An 18,621-nucleotide genomic window follows, 5' to 3' on the forward strand; every position below is an offset into this window, starting at 1 on the left:
ATGAGAATAAGGCCTAAAGAAAGGCAATAGCTAGACACCACAGCGGGGGGCAGCTGAACGAATTATTGGGTTTGATCAGAAGGTTCAGAGTCCGTGAGACAAAGTTTCTTCGTCGGCCTGCTTGGAGTCCCTGAGCCGGACCGCTTTGAAGAAGGTGTAATAGCACTCCTTCTTTGAAGTAGTTTGACAATCTCTTCATGACCTCTCTTTACAGCCGCAGATTGAGCGTTGCCGTATGCGCCACCCTGCACGTTGACGTCCGCTCCCTTGTCTAAGAGCAGTTTGACAATCTCTGGATGGCCTCCCGACGAGGCAGCTTGGAGAGCACTGCCGTGTACGCCACCCTGCACGTTGACGTCCGCTCCCTTGTCTAAGAGCAGTTTGACAATCCCTGGATAGCCTCCCGACGAGGCAGCCTGGAGAGTATTACCGTATGCGCCGCCCTGTGCGTTGACGTCTGCTCCCTTATCCAAGAGCAATTTGACAATCTCTTGATGTCCTTCTAACGAGGCAGCATACAGAGCGTTGCTATAGTAGCGGTCCTGCGTATTGACGTCCGCTCCGTTACCTAAGAGCATTCTGATAATCTCTTGATGGCCTTCCTTTGCGGCGGTATATAAAGCATTACCGTAGCGGCCGCCCTGCGCATTTACGTCTGCTCCCTTATCTAAGAGTAATTTGATGATCTTTTGATGGCCCCTCTCTGCGGCGGCATATAAAGCGTTTCCGCGGTCGCAGCTATCCAGAGATTGTCAAACTCCTCTTAGATAACGGAGCAGACGCTAATGCGCAGAGCCCCCCGACGAGGCAGCCTGGAGAGCATTACCGTATGCGCCACCCTGTGCGTTGACGTTTGCTCCCTTATCCAAGAGCAATTTCACAATCTCTTGACGGCCTCTCTCTGCGGCGGCATACAGAGCGTTTCCGAATGCGCCGCCCTGTGCGTTGACGTCCGCTCCCTTGTCTAAGAGCAGTTTGACAATCTCTGGATGGCCTCCCGACGAGGCAGCTTGGAGAGCACTGCCGTGTACGCCACCCTGCACGTTGACGTCCGCTCCCTTGTCTAAGAGGAGTTTGACAATATTTGTATAGCCTCTCGACGAGGCAGCCTGGAGAGCATTACCGTATGCGCCGCCCTGTGCGTTGACGTCCGCTCCCTTACCTAGGAGCAATTTCACAATCTCTTGATGACCTCTCTCTGCGGCGGCATACAGAGCGTTACCGTAGTCACGGCCCTGCGTGTTGACGTCCGCTCCGTTATCTAAGAGCATTCTGATAATCTCTTGATGGCCTTCCTTTGCGGCGGTATGTAGGGCTTTGCTGTAGTCGCGGTCCTGCGTGTTGATGCTCGCTCCCTTATCCAAGTGTAGTTTGATAATCTTATGACGGCCTTCCTTCATAGCAGTATATAGAGTATTGGCGTTGATGTTTACTCCGTTTTGAAAGAGCAGATTGATGATCTCTTGATAGCCTCTCTCTGTGGCAGCATATAGAGCGTTGCCGTACCGGCCACCCTGCGCGTTAACGTCCGCTCCCCTATCCAAGAGTATTTTGACAATCTCTTGATGGCCTCTCTCTGCGGCGGGATATAGAGCGTTGCCGTGTGCGCCGCTCTGCGCGTTGACGTCCGCTCCCCTGTCCAAGAGCAGTTTAACAATCTCTTGATAGCCTCCTGACGAGGCAGCATAAAGAGCGTTGTTATATTCGCCGCCTTGCGCGTTAACGTCTGCTCCGTTGTCCAACAGCAACTTGGCAATCTCTTGGTGGCCTCTAGATGAGGCGGCCTGAAGAGCGTTACCGTATTTCCCGCCCTGCATATTGATGTCCGCTCTATTGCTAATAAGATACCGTGTAGGCGCTACTAGCCCAATGAAGCATGCATAGTAGAGCCTGGAACCTCGTGGAGGACCTGGGTTATTGTCCCAATCTCTATCGACCTGGTACAAATGCGTCCATCGTAGAAATGTCGTTTCCTCGTCTAGGAAGCTGATTGTCATTCGAGTTATATCTTCCGAAGCCTGAGCCAACGCAGCATGGCCTACCCAGACCTCCGCCGCATATCTTGCCATAGGAAAATCCCGCTTGATATTTCTATAGCTACCGTTGATATCTGTGAGATAAGTCAAGCATGTCCTCGTGATAGAAATGCTGGCAGTCGGGAGTTTGAAATGATTCTGCTCGAGAAGGTACTCTTTGACGGAAAAGTGGGCAAGATGCAACTCTTTATCGTTGCCGTGAACGACTGTCACTAAGCTAGGACAGTAATTCAAAATATCAGACTCGTGAAACAATCGACGCTTGATGTAAAACCCTCGCGACTCGTTTTCGATCTGCGTCGCTATAACTTCTTTAGCCTCGGCTAGTTTGAGAGGTCGCTTAGAGTGTACTAGGAATTGGAGTAGACGTATTGCGTCATTCCTTAGTTCCGTCGGTATACTTGCGATCATACGCCGGTATGTCTCATTGAGGTCCAGTGGTAAAGATGCGAGAGCCTCCTCTATAGCTGCCTCATGACAACAGCGAGCTAGGCTATCTAGTTGACAGAACGCCCACCTGAACCTAAGTAGGGTATTAGTTAATTATTAGTAAATCGATCGAAGGAATTGTATCTCACATTCCGTCGGCCCTATCGCTAACCTTCCTCCGGATCCCGTTGAGAAGATCCTGGGATAAGGGCATTCCTGTAAAATCAGGCCGTTGAGAAAGTTGTGCTGATACCCACGATCGAATATCGGAGTTAATGGCCTGTTTGTCAAGGGCTAGGCAATTTTGCAATCCTATCAAAGGTGGAATATAGCGCAGAAACTCGGATTCAGGTCGACTAGTATAAATCATCTGGACATGGACAAAATCTGGCCTGGAAACGACGTCCCTGATCCATATAAGAACATCACCCCTTGTTTTCGATTCGTCTAATGCATCTAGAACGATCGAGACCCTCTTCTGAACTAAGAGAATCTGAAGAACGAAATCTGAGAGCGACTTTGTAGTAGGCTGGTCGCTGCCATTCCGGTGTGCTTTGAATAAGTCATCAAAATAGGTTGTAGAGCTAACTTCGCCTTGGCAAAGTTGGAAAGCAAGCGAGCGCAGCATTCCATCTAAGGTCTGTTTAGTGGGGTCGCTAAAGTCAAAGAAGAAGCTGAGGATAAGACCGTCGTTTGCTTTCGCGAGATGATCAAGCACAGTCGCACAAAGAACCGTCTTTCCGCATCCCACAAGCCCGTGTAGCCATAAATGTCGACCCGACCCCGAGAGCCACGACTGGAAGACGTAGCTTCTCAGGAGCCATACGCCTGTTCCTTCATGGCGAAGCGTCCTTGCGTGGTTAGCGTTTGTAGACGGATCCGGGGGACAAAGCCAGCGCCTGATCTTATCGGTACGAAGGTCAGACTTGATGGAATCAATTATAGCTTTCGTTGCAACTGTCGTTTGCTGTACGCTATCAATATGTTGTTGAACTACTCGCAGTTAGGACGTGTGTCAAGTTCGAATATTATTCAATCTCGTGCATTTACTAGTCTCGCTAATGGATGAAACAAATAACTAACCTAACTGAAGCACTTCTAGTGCCCTTTTGGTCTCTTGGACCTCTGCGACCGGCACGTTCGCCAGAAGCTCCTTGGCAAACGCAGCGGCGGTCGCCGAGGCGTAGCGTTGCCATCGATCGTTCTTGTGAGAATCGGCGTAGTCGCAGATCCCTCGGATCACAAGACACGGAAAGTGGTTCATCAGGCCGGCCGCTTCCATCTCAAAGCAAATACAATCCTCGCCAAGTTCAGCAACAATTCGATCGCGCGTAGCGGCGTCTTTGACGAGTGTGTTGCCGGATGCAATGGTCCCGTAGTGTATATCGGGGTCGGTAGTGTCTCGAGGTTCGCGTTGAACCTCATCAGCCGGGTCACAGCCCCGACAGTCCGGGCCAAGGACGTGGTCGCATGAAGCTATGAACAGACGGTCGTTTTCGAAGCCCTGGTGAGCATAGCCAGGATTTTGCTTAGATCTCTTGCCCATCTTCGGGTTCTTCTGTAGCATCTCTTGAAGGAAGCATGGAACCTTAGAGTCTTTCCGCTCGTGATCGGCCTGGATGCTAGTAAGCGCATTGAGGAGGACCGTTGGAGGCCGTCCGAGGAAGCCTTTGCGCTCACGCTTATCATCCGACTTTGCCTTAAATAAGTCGTACTGGCAGACCCCGCCCGTGGTCCCACAGGGCTGGCTCACGACAACGTCACCGAGCCGAATATCGTGGCCCTCATCCGGTCGAGCGATGCCGCCGCCTATGCCCACACAAAGTCCAACGCGGATGGATGGTAGAGAGGCAAGCAGACTTGAGGTCGTTGTCGCAGCAGAAGTGATTCCGTAGTCCCCAGCAGCCAGAGAGGCAACGACGACGTTATGCTCTCCCACACAGCCCCACGTATAAACGTTCGCGTCGCTTTGGTGTCGATTGAAGCCGGTTGGAGCTGCATGTTCCTCATCGAGCATCGCTACCGCAGCGGCCCGCTCGATGGGAAGAGCCGCGATCCAGGCGATCGTATAGAGGTCAGGACTGTCGAGGCCACTGAGGGATATCATGGTGAAGAGGAAAGAGCACGAGGCTGTCAGATAGGCTCCTAGAATGATAGGATAATACTGTTCTCTTCCGTAGACGAAGCTGGAGTTGATTCTGAGAGACGGAGGACGTGACTGGTGCGTGTATCACTGTCTGTTAAAAGAGGTATCCTTATCACTTGTTATACAGAGCCGCCTATCCTATAATGGCATAAGCTGGGTTCATTCCCAGTGTCTCCCATTACGGCCATTACGGCAGGATAGAAATAAGCCTAGGTTAGGATCATCCTGCAGCCATAGGCTCTGGTCTGTGGGTCACATTTGGGGGCCGCTGGGTGTTTGCTGTGGGCGCTTACATGCAGCACACTCCTAGGCTATCAATAATGGGACAACATTTGCAGTAATAGCGCATGAGGCTGATTGTTGCATTGGCTTGCTTGGTACGCTAATAGCCAATCATTTACCGCCCAGAAAAGTGGTGATGGCATCTGCGTGCATTAGTGGAGGCTAGAGTTGGAGTAGCCGCACACTGTCTTGGCGATAGTACTTGACAAACCAGGGACTTCAAACTGCTTGACTTGCTTTGTTTACTTGATAAATGAAAATCATCAGGCCTTGAGCTTCTTGGAAGAGTAAAGGAGAATGCCATAAATGAACCAGTGCAGGCAACGCAAAATACTGGTTAGGAGCAAAAATGACTTTATGAATAGGCATTCTGGCTCTATAGCCAACTATTAGCGTTCGGCTCTGCTTTTTCTAATGCAGATATCGTCTTACACGCTATTAATGTGTCGTTGAACTACTCGCAGTCAGGACGTTTACCGTGTGGAATCAGCGTCGTCCTCGTCCCATTTTCCCGATCACGTGCGTAACTGGTGACCGACTGTTACGAGCGGTGCTCGCTTTTACGGGTATCCCATTACCAAGCATAGGTACCGCTGATTAAAGCCTTGCAATCGTTGTTCCTGGAGAGGTAGCCGACCTCGATTACTTAGCAGAGAAGCAAAACCAGTCCTGACCTGACATGCCCTCGCTTCACGAGAATTTGTGTTCAATGAAAGGGGAAGTTGCGACAGCGGACACAAACTTGGCGAACACAGTACTCACGCCTGCAAAGCACGCCTGCCGCTCTCAATGCGTGCAGGCCCTATCGTGCTGCATCTATCCGGCGGTCGAGGTCAACAGTCGGAACTCTCATCAACAGACGGACACATGCAGCTTCGGGTAGGGTCCAGAACAAGCCGGGCTAGTCAAATTTCAGCATCCAATCGGCTTGTAGGATTAGCCCATCATATGTAGGGGCTCTTTGTTTGCTTGCCAAGATCAGTCCTTCCACTCCTATCTTGTCCTCTAGAATATACCAGTAACAAACAAAGGAAGGGAATCGCCAGCGCGCTACAGGGTCAACATAAATAGACTTACCCTCGTTCATTGAATATGTGCCCTAAATACGTTTATTAGAATTTCTCCGATCATTCCTAAATATCAATTCTCTCGTCATGTTGAAGCATGCCGCTCTGCGCCCACTTCTACCCTCGATACCGGAGGGCCACATACATCAACCTGAAGAAATAGCACCGGTGAAGAAGGGTAGGACATCGCTTGCTTGCAACGAATGTCGAAAGAAGCGAACTAAGGTAGGCTATATTTATGTTTAGCAAGCCAACTGACTGATTTCACTAGTGCTCAGGTTCGTTTCCTTGTGCGAGATGCGTTGAAGAAGCATGCCAGTGTATTTTCAACCCGGAAAGCGATCGAAGACGGAAATTCCATATTACGAAACTTGAGGAATCCCAAATTGCTCTTCAACAAATGGTAGCTACGCTGCGTTCTGGGACCCCTAACCAGATTTCGCGATTCATATTGGAGATCCAAGGCTTTCAAACGATTCAAGAGGCAGTGACTCACGTCATTAGAACAGCGACGGAGACTATGTGAGGGACTTGGGATTTGTGGATCTTTGAAGCAGTCAAAGTGAATATATATCATGCACTTATGATTGTTCATTCGTTACCTTTGACCCGTCCAATGTCTTATAACTACCAGGCAATTTTCTGTGCTATGTGCCTATATTCGGATCTGGTTCCTACCTTTACCCTGTATATGTCTATCTGTCTATCCGATGTTGGACTTCAGCACATCTAGACACGTTCGCTGAGGGCGCAATAATGGCTGGTGGCGTCCGTATCATTTCAGTACCGAGACACTGGGGATCAAAATAATAGGTGTATGAATGATAAGACTTGGTTAGCCGTCATACGCATCAACTAGTGATTTATTTAGAACATCTTTGCTTTTGGACCTGTAACCAAGTTGGTCGACCATGAGGCGGACTCTTAATGCAGGAACTTAGTTCTACCTCATGGCTCAACATTTATTTACTGATCTTGCTTAGACTTTTCTTTCCACCTTCCTGATGGCAGACCAACACCGCCTGTTCTATGCGTAGCAGTTACCTCGCCTCCATTGCCATATTCTGATATCTTGCTGCTGTTGCGCCCTCTTCGAGCCGGACCAGAGCCACTACCATGCATTGTTGGTCGCTGGTCAAATGTGTCGCTGGGCGAATCTGGACGATCAGGAGATCGTCGTCTAATGGGTGGGCGAGACACCAGTTTTGGTGGTCCAAAGGGTGGCATCTGCATATATGCGCCTCCACGGTCCTCACCAGCGTTTTGACCCTGCTTTTCTGGCTCGGAGCCTCGACTATGGAGGTTGTCGGATCCATCGTCACCTGAACATAGAGAAGAGGATGGCGATCTCGAAGGAATTTGCTACACACCCCATTATTATTATGCGCCTGAGAAGTTCATAGGGGCCGTTCTACTCACTGAAGGGGCTGACTGAGTTCTTCTTTTCCGCGAAATCCGCCTCCTCGGCGATAAGGCATCCTCCTCCTGCACCTTAATGACAGAAATTTGGCTCCCAGAGTTGCTAGGAGGAGAGGGTGAAGGGGTTGTGGTTGGTGAAGGCTCGCTTGCTATCGGTGAGGTGGGTGGCGACCGCGAATCAGGCGTGGACAGGCTCCTAGCGGGCTGGCGTTTTTCCAGTCGTGGAATCTCCTTTTCTAAGATCTGCATTATTTTTTGGGCAAACTCCTTAGCCTCGAAATGTTGACTCAGTGGGATTTTTTCCTGCATCAGAAGCTTCTTTTGGACCTGTTGAGCTTGCTGAAGCTTCTTGAACTCAATACCTAGCATTTTTTTGAAAGATTCACTGCCAGCAAATAGTCAGTATAACACTCCACGTTATCTATTAATTGGGAAAATATTTGAGATTTACAATTGTGCTAAAACTGCATCCGATCCATCCCTTTGGTGGGTTTGAGACAGCAATTGAACGTGCACCAGGGTTCCGATTGTTCTCATAGACCTCTCCAGTACCTCCATATCTTGGAAAATATAGGGAACGGTTTTTCTCTCTCTTGACCATTCAAACAGTGCGATCCATCTTTCGACCGTACTGACAGATTCACCGTTTATGAGAAAGCAAAACTTGTCGGTAATATGCTTCAGCCTTGCAATGGTTCTTTTTGATTCCTTATCGATGCTCCTTATGAGATTTTGATGTCGTTTAAACATTGGCGCCAGCTCTTGGATTTTCCTCGCAACGTTCATGGTGTCCCCGAAAAAGTCGTACGTTTGGGCCACTGATACAGTCACTAGCGAAATCTGCTTCCTCCCTGAAGACTGCTTCTCGTTCCCCACGACCCACTGCCAAGGCATTAGCGCTAAAATTTATTTGGCGGACGTAAGTACGAATAATTCCAGAACGTATTGACCTGTTTTATGACAGCCAAATTACGGTTTCAATCTTACCAAACACTTATGACATTCCTTCAACTTGGGTGCGCCTATGTCTCAGATAATCCACATGATTGGTGGCTTGCTTAGGAAAATTGGCTTCACGTCCATCCCAAGTTGCGGCCCTCCGCTTTTGGATTAAACGTTGAAAGACACGTCCGTTGAAAATTCAACTCAAATCGCTCCAACGCTTAATTGTCAAGATTTGAGATCTAAATAATAATATCAATATAGATTTTAGTTTTCAGCTCAAATATCCATAAATTTAGACTGCCCTGGTCGTCCTAATAATGGACAACCCGCAGAATTGTGAGGCTTCAAAATTGGATGCTGACGTTTAACCGAATATGGAATAGTCGCCGATCATCTGAATGGAATACCATGGAATTTTGAAGATCTACGTGTAAACAAGGCAAACACTGGTGGATCACCTAAGGGGTTTGTCAGATCAACCTCCTTTTGCCGCATCCCGACACCCACAGCTCAGCCTATCGCACTCCCCAAGGTATCTTCACTACTTCAAGCTCGAAGCAGCATTGCGGTTCCTTTCATTTCGTAAACCTTGCTGTTCTCCTGGACCCTGTTCTCTCAGGTCGCTCTGTTCGAGTAAGGAATAACGGAATCCGATCCAGAGACCGCCTCAAGCATCCTTTAGGAGCAATGATGATGATAATGACTCTCTTTACAGCCTAGAAATATGGGCACTAGCCCATTCGACTCCCAGAATGACCCACTACTGTACGACTCGTATGACCAAACTGGTCAGTCGCCGCTCTTTGCCCCAACTCCAGGATATGGATTCTGCCAAACCCCCTCTGCGATGACTTCCACGAGCCCTGAAATCCGACTAGACGACGACTTCTTCACACAAGATCGATCTCCACAACTGAGCCAGATTCCACTCCTTCAGCTGAGTGACTGGGAGGAAGGAAGGTTGTATGATGAGCATCCGCCCTCCTGTCTCCATTATTCGATAGTGTGGAAGGTCACCTTCAACAATAAGACTATCCGGAAGAATACAGAGCAAGACCTTGTATTGGCTCCGCGGTTTCATTGGCGTCTATTTCTAGAGCCAAAATTGAAGGAACTCGTAGGCAAGAAATTTCCTCAGAAGAAGGTCGAACTCGACGACACAGCTATCGTTGTGTCGGTGAATCACCGTAATCAACCAGACCTCACTCTTTCTTGTGATAAATCTGATGTGGATTGGCCTGCCGTGGAGAAACAACTCCTCGGGTGGGGCGATCTTTTCCGTACGGGGAAGAAGCTAACATTGAACATGTCATTCAACTACACGGAGGGCAGCCACACCCAGAGTTCCGGCTCTAGATCAACTGATAAACGCGGCAATTCATCTGCCACCCAGCGCATGCTGGTTGATCGGCAAGCAGAGATTAATGCTGAAGAACAGGTCACTGGGCGTCCTCCTGTCTGGGATCATGTTTACAGTGTGATGCGGTGCTCTAATAGCGCATGTGATCTAGGGCCGCACTGTTGGCGTGACCCTATTGGTAAAAAGCATATTAAGCTGACTGTGCAAAACTTGAGGGCTCTTGTGAGTTATGTGGAGCAGGGTGGTGTTTTGACCTCACATGATGACGTCCCTGAGTCAATTCGTGAGAAACTATATACACAGGAGCAGCAGCGACTCGAGAGACACAAGGGAGCGGCTCAATCTCCAGCGGCATATCCTCCTATAAGCATCACCAACGTCCTTCCTGCGCAGTCACCTCCGCTTTCTGTGTCTAATACGCCCACCCTCATGTCGACCATGTGTCCCGGAAAGCACATCAGTGATTGCCTTGAGATACCTGGTCTACGGGACCTTGCCGTTGCTGAATATAGTGACTGGCAGCAATCACAAGTTGATGATGAAAAGCTGAAGGCAGAGTTTCGCAAAGCCCGTGATGCTGCGCTTGAAGATGGTCTAGACCTTATGCAGGTTCACGAGAATCAGGATCCGGAATTTTTTATAAAAAACGGCGTTAAGAGGGGCATTGCTCGGCGTTTTGTTGGGGATATTGAGTATTGGGTCAAACGATGCAAATGCAACGTAGAAGAAGGAGCAACTGCGTTATTTGTGTGAGAGAGATGCTGGCATTTATCAAATCGTGGGAGGTACAGTGCGAGATATACATTCAATGATGTTAAGGTTCTTCAATATTCCAACCTGCATGTCGAAAATGTCCCTCCGCGCTTTTCTCTCTTGCCCCTACAACATCAACACACCATTCCAGAAAGTTATTAAATCCTTGCTCCGGGTTCTCTTCATATACTAGCCATCTTCGTTTGATGAAGGCTTTTAGCTCAGCGAATAACTCCTCGATCGGATTGAGATCGGGCGAGTAAGGCGGCAAGTACACCAATTTGACCCCCGCCGCTAAACAAATCTGCCGAACACCCTCCGTACAATGGAAAGATGCATTATCCATGACAAGAACAGACTTCGGTTCCGGCCACCTACCACAGTGATGAAGGAGTTGTCGTATAAAATCCTCAAACACGACCGCATCCGTCGATCCCTGGAAAACCCGCGAAAAAACAACACCATCCTGGGCATACGCGGGCAGTATCTGGTATCGCTGCCCGCGGTGGAATCGAGAAATTTGGACAGGCGTCACCCCTAATGGAGACCATCCTGTTCGTCGAAATCCCGCTCGTTTATCACAGCCTGACTCATCCACATACACCAAGTGGTAGGATTGAAACGATGATATAGTATGGAGGTAGTAGTCTCGCAACTCGGCATTTCGTTCCCTCGCAATCTGCCTTGCGGCTTTCTTCGACCATCCAACCGATGCGAGCGCTCTGCTAATGCTATATGTTGTCACAAGGATGCGGAACTCATCCCACAAGAAGATCGCCATCTCATCCTGGTATAGATCTGGCTTTTCGAGAAGACGTTCGCAGAGAGCTTCAAGCATGGGTGGAGTGATCGTTCGTCGTCTGCCGATACCGTTGGCCGGGGCCCTGACACTTCCAAAGCATCGTAGGTTCGAACGGATAGTGCTGACTGATCGTGGGGTACAATGGGCGGCTTCGGCAATCTGCACGTTAGTATACGGTTGAGTGTCTTGGATCATGTCACGGATGAGTTCGAGTCGCCATGCTTCAAGTGTGGGTGCCATATCTCTACCACTGACAGTGATCAACCCACCAGTATTGATGGAGGTTGGTAGTGCCACGACATGGGCCGGTCACGTGCAGCGCGCCCTGGCTAGCGAGCGGTGGCTTTCTCCAATAGCAATTGTTCTAGTGCCGCGCAACGCCATCCTCTCATCAGCACGCGCTCAGTTCAAGTATCGTGGCCCTTCCTAGTCCCACAATACCATCTCAACTCCCGCCTCCGCTGCGCTTCGAGTCGGCGCGTGGCACAGTCCCTGTGGTTAAGAATGGCATTTGCTCTGTCCCCTCTACCCCCGCAATCTGCTCATGCCCGAGAAATTGCCCTTACGCCTTGTCTTGTTCACCCCGGTTGTCTTTTCCTTCGGGCGCATGGAAAAGACGTTTCCGCCAATAGCGTCTGCTCTGTTGCCGCCCCCTGCGACGTGTCGTGCTGGTCATGCGGCTGAGCCTTCCTAACAGGCCACTTATCTTCATGGCTTTTCCAAAAATTCTCCTTGATCCCTTGCTCATCACCGCACTTGTTGTCTTTTTGACTCAGGTCTGTATTACACAGTAGACCTCGAGACTTTCGCATCTAAAGCAGCGACAGTGAATAGGCTCTCGTGCAGCTTCAGGCTCTTGTCTCGATTGAAAATCATGTCAGACCCTACGGGATACACCGTGGGCTGGATCTGCGCTTTGCCTGTGGAATATATTGCCGCACAGGAACTTCTTGATGAAGAACATGAAAAGCCGAGGTTCGTGTCGCCAAAGGATGAGAACGACTATACGCTGGGCAAGATGGGCGACCATCACGTTGTGATCGCGGTCTTGCCCGATGGTGAATATGGAACCGCCTCCGCCGCCAATGTAGCGACGAACATGCTAAACAGCTTTCATAACATCAGGATCGGCCTAATGGTCGGCATCGGAGGAGGTGTGCCAAGCGAAAATCATGACATCCGTTTGGGCGATGTTGTGGTCAGTGCGCCCTGTGATGGCGGGGGTGGTGTTTTCCAGTACGACTTTGGCAAGTCGATCCAAGACCAAAGTTTTCAGTATACGCGATTCTTGAACCAGCCACCAACTACGCTTCGCACTGCAATGACGGGGATACAGACACAGTACAAGAGAAAGGGGCATCAACTGCAGAGAGCCGTCGATAGCGTTCTCGACAAGAACCCTAGACTCCGCCGCGAGTACCAACGACCATCACCCGAAACAGATAGGTTATTCAAAGCTAAAGTGTTACACGGCCTAGGAGACTGTGGTTCTTCATGTGCGGATGATCCGTCGAAGTTGGTATTACGAAGTGAACGGGCCAAGGATGAAGACAATCCTGCCATTCATTATGGCCTGGTTGCTTCTGGGAATCGATTGATGAAGGATGCTTTGGTACGAGATAGACTTGCGGCGGAGAAAGATGTTCTTTGTTTCGAAATGGAAGCAGCCGGGCTGATGAATACCTTCCCATGTCTCGTTATTCGGGGCATTTGCGACTATTCTGACTCGCATAAGAACAAAGAGTGGCAAGGCTATGCAGCGATGGTGGCAGCTGCATATGCGAAAGACCTTCTACAGAGGATTCCTCTCAACCGAATCGAGGCCGAGGAGAAGATCAGTGACATTATATTTGGTTAGTCCTATATAGCCCTATAACTGTAACATGAAATAACCTTGATATACGGCACTTCTTCAGAAAAGCTAGAAGGCACGAATCAACGCTTAGACCGACTACACAATGAACAGACTCGGTATCACGGTGAACAGAAGTACAGAGCCTTGACAGATCGGCAACACCGTTGTCTCCAAATCTTTAAGACATCAACCTACGAGGAGCAAAAAAACATCAATCCGAGAAAAGTGGAGGGAACCTGCCTATGGGCTCTCCAGAGCGCTGAATATATCCGCTGGTCGGAGAGCAGCTGTAATAACCTTCTATGGGTATCTGCCGACCCAGGCTGCGGGAAGTCTGTGCTGTCACGATCGATAATCGATGACTTCTCGGAAGCTTCCGATCCGGAGAGGGCGATCTGTTACTTTTTTTTTAAAGACAACGATGAACAGAATCATCTTGCGGCGGCATTGTGCTCAGTACTCCATCAGCTCTTCAGCCAGCGGCCTCATCTATTACACCATGCCATACGGCCCTGGGAAGAGAACGGGGAGGAACTCCGACGGGAGGTTGATGAACTTTGGCGAATCTTCACAACGGCCGCATTATCCGACACGTCATGCAAAACAATTTGTATATTTGATGCGCTTGATGAATGTCGTGACGTCGACCAGGGTCGACTGATCGATAAACTTCAGTCTTTTCACCACTCTCGCCATCCGCTGCAACAGGATACCTGGCTGAAATTTCTGGTCACCAGTCGCCCATATGATCATATCCAGAATTGGTTCCGAGTGATTACAGACTCCTTTCCACATCTACATCTGAAAGGAGAGGAAGAAAATGATCAAATCCACAACGAGATTGACCTTGTCGTGAAGTTGAGAGTCAGAGAGCTAGCCGAAACAGCGGAGTTATCACGAAATATAGAGCAGCGACTTGAGCAAAAGCTGTTGCAAATGGAACACCGGACATACCTGTGGTTACATTTAGCCATTGATGATATTCGGTTAACATTCGAGAATAGCTTTCGTCCTGCTGAGGAATCCATCCCACTGATACCGCCCTCAGTGAATCACGCGTACGAAAAAATCCTCAGACGAGTGCCTTCTGACCAAGTCCATACTGTGAAGAAAGTCCTACAGATTATTGTAGCAGCGCGACGCCCCCTGACAACAACTGAAATGGCCATGGCGCTGGGTATAGCTCTCTACCCAGAATCACAGACTACAGCAGAAGCTATGCTGGAGTCATCAAAAATAGACAAGAAGCTCCGTCGCTTATGTGGGCTATTTGTTTTCATAAACAACACCAAAATCTACCTTATTCATCAGACCGCAAGAGAGTTTCTTGTTGCTAAGGCCAGTATGAATAGTGTCGATCACCTATATTCGTGGCGCCTCATTGATACCGAGGATCAAATGGCGTCCATTTGCTTGCAATACCTTCTAATGGAGGACTTGGATAGTGGTAAATTGAGCTCTAATGCTCTAAGCTTCCTAGAGTACTCAGCAGCTCATTGGCCCGATCATGTACGGAAGATGAGTTCAACTTCAAGCCGAGAAGTTAATGATCGATTAAATCGGATATATTGCCTAAGTGGGAAACAGTTTTTGCTATGGTTCCCTGTCTTCTGGAAGGAGGTAATGCCAGACGACGTGACGACACCATCGATGAAGGCACTGCATCTGGCCGCATTTAATGGCCATGTTCGTGAGGTCTATCATCTGCTCAATATCTCTAAAGATGATATCAATACGGCAGACGATACAAGCACATACCCGATCATATGGGCATCATGCTATGGACATACTGAGGTTGTTCAGATGCTGCTGGATTACGGAGCCGATGTCAACGCCCGGGGTGGATTTTTTGGGAACGCTCTCTGTTCTGCCTGTGATCAAGGGCACGACGAGATCGTGCAGATGCTGCTGGATTACGGAGCCGACGTCAATGCCCAGAGTGGATTGTACGTAAACGCTCTCCGTTCTGCCTGTGGTCGAGGACACGGCAAGATCGTGGAGATGCTGCTGAATTGCGGAGCCGATGTCAACGCCGAGGACGGACGCGCCCTCGCGGATGCCTGTGAAAGAGGACACGACCGAGTCGTACAGATGCTGATGGACCACGGAGCCGATGTCAATGCACATGGTGGATACCACGGAAATGCCCTCCAGGCCGCCTGTGATAGAGGACATGATGAGATTGTGCAAATGCTGCTGGATCACGGAGCCGATGTCAATGCACATGGTGGATACCACGGAAATGCCCTCCAGGCCGCCTGTGATAGAGGACATGATGAGATTGTGCAAATGCTGCTGGATCACGGAGCCGATGTCAACGCCCAGAGTGGAAAATACGGAAACGTCCTCCATACTGCCTGTAATCGAGGATACAACAACATCGTGCAGATGCTCCTAGCCCGCGGGGCCGATATCAACGTCCAGGACGAATTCTACGGAAACCCCCTTTACCATGCCTGCTATAATGGACACGACAAGATCGTTCAAATGCTACTAGACTGCGGGGCCGATGTCAATGCCCAGGGTGGATACTACGGAAACGCCATCCGGGCGGCCTGTCGTAGAGGAGACGACAAAATTGTGCAGAGACTGCTCAATAACGGAGCCGATGTCAACGCCCAGGGTGGTTACTATGAAAACGCCCTCTATCTTGCCTGTGATCTAGGACTCGATAAGATCGTACAGATGCTGCTAGACTACGGAGCTAATGTCAACGCACGGGGTGGTCACTCTGAAAACGCCCTGTATATTGCCTGTGCTAGAGGGCATGGCGGGATTGTGCAGATACTGCTAGACTACGGAGCCGATGTCAACGCTAAGGATCGCCATGAAAACGCCCTCCAGGCTGCCTGCTGTGGAGGACACGATCTGATTGTCCAGATGCTACTAGACCGCGGGGCCGATGTTGATGCTGAGGGCAGATATCACGAAAACGCCCTCCATGCTGCCTGCTATGAAGGAAACAACAAGATCGTACAGATACTGCTAGACTACGGAGCCGATGCCAACGCTAAGGATGGCCATGGAAAGGCTCTCCAGGCTGCCTGCTGTGGAGGGCACGCTATGATTGTCCAGGTGCTGCTAGACCACGGAGCCGATGTCAATGCCAAGGGCGGATACTTCGGAAATTCCCTCCAGGCCGCCTGTGAAGGAGGACATGAACGAATCGTGCAAATGCTGATAGACCGCGGAGCCAGTATCAATGCTAAGGGTGGTCACTATGAAAACGCCCTTCAGGCTGCCTGTAAGGGAGGACACGATCTGATTGTCCAGATGCTGCTAGATCGCGGGGCCGATATCAATGCTAAGGGAGGATACTACGGAACCGCTTTTCAGGCTGCCTGCAATGAAGGACACGAAAAGGTTGTGCGGAGACTGCTAGATCACGGAGCCGATGTCAACTCCAAGGGTGGTCACTATGAAAACGCCCTCCAGGCTGCCTGTAAGGGAAGACACGAAAGGATCGTGCAGATACTGCTAGATAGCGGAGCCGATGTCAATGCCAAGAGCGGATACTACGGAAACGCCCTCCAGGCCGCCTGTGAAGGAGGACACGACCGGATCGTCCAGATGCTGCTAGACCGTGGGGCCGATGTCAACGCTAAGGACGGCCATGAAAACGCTCTCCAGGTTGCCTGCTGTGGAGGGCATGCTATGATTGTCCAGATGCTTCTAGACCGCGGGGCCGATATCAACGTCCAGGATGAAATCTACGGAAGCCCCCTTTACCATGCCTGTAAGGGAGGACACGAACGGATCGTGCAAATACTGATAGACCGCGGGGCCAGTGTCAATGCTAAGGGTGGTCACTATGAAAACGCCCTTCAGGCTGCCTGTAAGGGAGGACACGATCTGATTGTCCAGATGCTGCTAGACCGCGAGGCCGATATCAATGCTAAGGGAGGATACTACGGAACCGCTTTTCAGGCTGCCTGCAATGAAGGACACGAAAAGGTTGTGCAGAGACTGCTAAACAACGGAGCCGATATCAACACTCAGGGCGGTCGATACGGATATGCCCTCCAGGCTGCCTGTGAAGGAGGGCACGACCGGGTTGTGCAGATACTGCTAGACGGCGGAGCCGATGTCAATGCCAAGGGCGGATACTACGGATATGCCCTCCAGGCTGCCTGTGAAGGAGGGCACGACCGGGTTGTGCAGATACTGCTAGACGGCGGAGCCGATGTCAATGCCAAGGGCGGATACTACGGATATGCCCTCCAAGCTGCCTGTGAAGGAGGGCACGACCGGATCGTCCAGATGCTGCTAGACCGCGGGGCCAGAGTCAATGCCAAGGGTGGTCACTACGAGAACGCCCTTCAGGCTGCCTGTCAGGGAGGACACGATCTGATTGTCCAGATGCTGCTAGACCGCGGGGCCGATATCAATGCTAAGGGAGGATACTACGGAACCGCTTCTCAGGCTGCCTGCAATGAAGGACACGAAAAGGTTGTGCAGAGACTGCTAAACAACGGAGCCGATATCAACACTCAGGGCGGTCGATACGGATATGCCCTCCAGGCTGCCTGTGAAGGAGGGCACGACCGGGTCGTGCAGATACTGCTAGACGGCGGAGCCGATGTCAATGCCAGGGGCGGATACTACGGAAACGCCCTCCAAGCTGCTTGTGAAAGAGGACACGACTGGATCGTGCAGTTACTGCTAGACCACGGAGCCGATGTTAACGCCAAGGGCGGATACTACGGAAATGCCCTCCAGGCTGCCTGTGAAGGAGGAGGGCACGACCAGGTCGTGCAGATGCTGCTAGACCACGGAGCCGATGTTAACGCCGAGGGCGGATACTACGGAAATGCCCTCCAGGCTGCTTGTGAAAGAGGACACGACTGGATCGTGCAGATGCTGCTAGACCACGGAGCCGATGTCGATGCCAAGGGCGGATAGTACGGAGATGCCCTCCAGGCTGCCTGTGAAGGAGGATGGCACGATCAGGTCGTGCAGATGCTGCTAGACTGCGCGTTGGACGTCAACACCCAGGGTGGTCGCCACTGAAATGCCTGGATTTACAACCCCGTCAGCGATACTCCATTACTGTACTTACTAGCCCAAATCTCGTTCTTTCCTTCTGTAAGACTCAGCATTTCATCAATATCTCACTCTTTGGAGGGAGCAGTGGTGTTGGCATTGATGAAGGAGCAACGGGCGTGTGGTATGGATGACCAGGCGCTTAACTACCATCGTGCAAACTCGCAGAATGATTCTTGCGGGTCGCTCCACCCCAATGCTCAGGGTCAAAGTCGAAATGTATTCTGCTTAATGTTCTCCAGGGGAACCTGGACCATAGGGAATAAATCGCACGTGACTGGAGCTAGACTTGTGGGGTCTTTGAAGGTTGATTCAGCAAGTTGCGGGCACACAGGAACATGACGTCATATTTGTTTTGTTTGCACAATGCTCCTCCTCCGGATTCCACGGTATTCAACGTAGGTTCGACAACTACTCATAATTAGGATAAGTAAGAGTACTGTACCGTACCTTCTTCTAGAAGAGTCCTTGACATCACGCTTCA

The 18,621-nt window shown here is 50.3% G+C and overlaps 4 protein-coding genes across 4 annotated transcripts; 2 read left to right on the forward strand and 2 right to left on the reverse strand.

The window, feature by feature from the left end:
• Positions 1–62: 62 nt before the first annotated feature.
• N7496_006123 (Pfs NACHT and Ankyrin domain protein) lies at positions 63–4,572 on the reverse strand (the record flags this gene model as incomplete). Its single annotated transcript, XM_056699052.1, has 4 exons — positions 63–738; positions 805–2,559; positions 2,615–3,458; positions 3,549–4,572. 4 exons carry the CDS (start codon positions 4,570–4,572, stop codon positions 63–65), a joined length of 4,299 nt encoding a protein of 1,432 aa, XP_056554465.1.
• A 2,354-nt stretch (positions 4,573–6,926) lies between these two features.
• Positions 6,927–7,748, reverse strand: N7496_006124 (uncharacterized protein; the record flags this gene model as incomplete). Its single annotated transcript, XM_056699053.1, has 2 exons — positions 6,927–7,322; positions 7,380–7,748. The coding sequence occupies 2 exons, from the start codon at positions 7,746–7,748 to the stop codon at positions 6,927–6,929; spliced, it is 765 nt and encodes a 254-aa protein (XP_056554466.1).
• A 1,300-nt stretch (positions 7,749–9,048) lies between these two features.
• N7496_006125 (uncharacterized protein) lies at positions 9,049–10,437 on the forward strand (the record flags this gene model as incomplete). The annotated part of the gene is made up of 1 exon (XM_056699054.1): positions 9,049–10,437. The coding sequence occupies one exon, from the start codon at positions 9,049–9,051 to the stop codon at positions 10,435–10,437; it is 1,389 nt and encodes a 462-aa protein (XP_056554467.1).
• A 2,123-nt stretch (positions 10,438–12,560) lies between these two features.
• On the forward strand, positions 12,561–17,996 carry N7496_006126 (uncharacterized protein; the record flags this gene model as incomplete). Its single annotated transcript, XM_056699055.1, has 2 exons — positions 12,561–12,726; positions 13,156–17,996. The coding sequence occupies 2 exons, from the start codon at positions 12,561–12,563 to the stop codon at positions 17,994–17,996; spliced, it is 5,007 nt and encodes a 1,668-aa protein (XP_056554468.1).
• Positions 17,997–18,621: the final 625 nt, after the last annotated feature.

This window comes from Penicillium cataractarum (assembly GCF_028827025.1).
Source record: "Penicillium cataractarum strain IBT 29864 chromosome Unknown utg000005l, whole genome shotgun sequence".
Taxonomy (NCBI): Eukaryota; Fungi; Ascomycota; class Eurotiomycetes; order Eurotiales; family Aspergillaceae; genus Penicillium; species Penicillium cataractarum.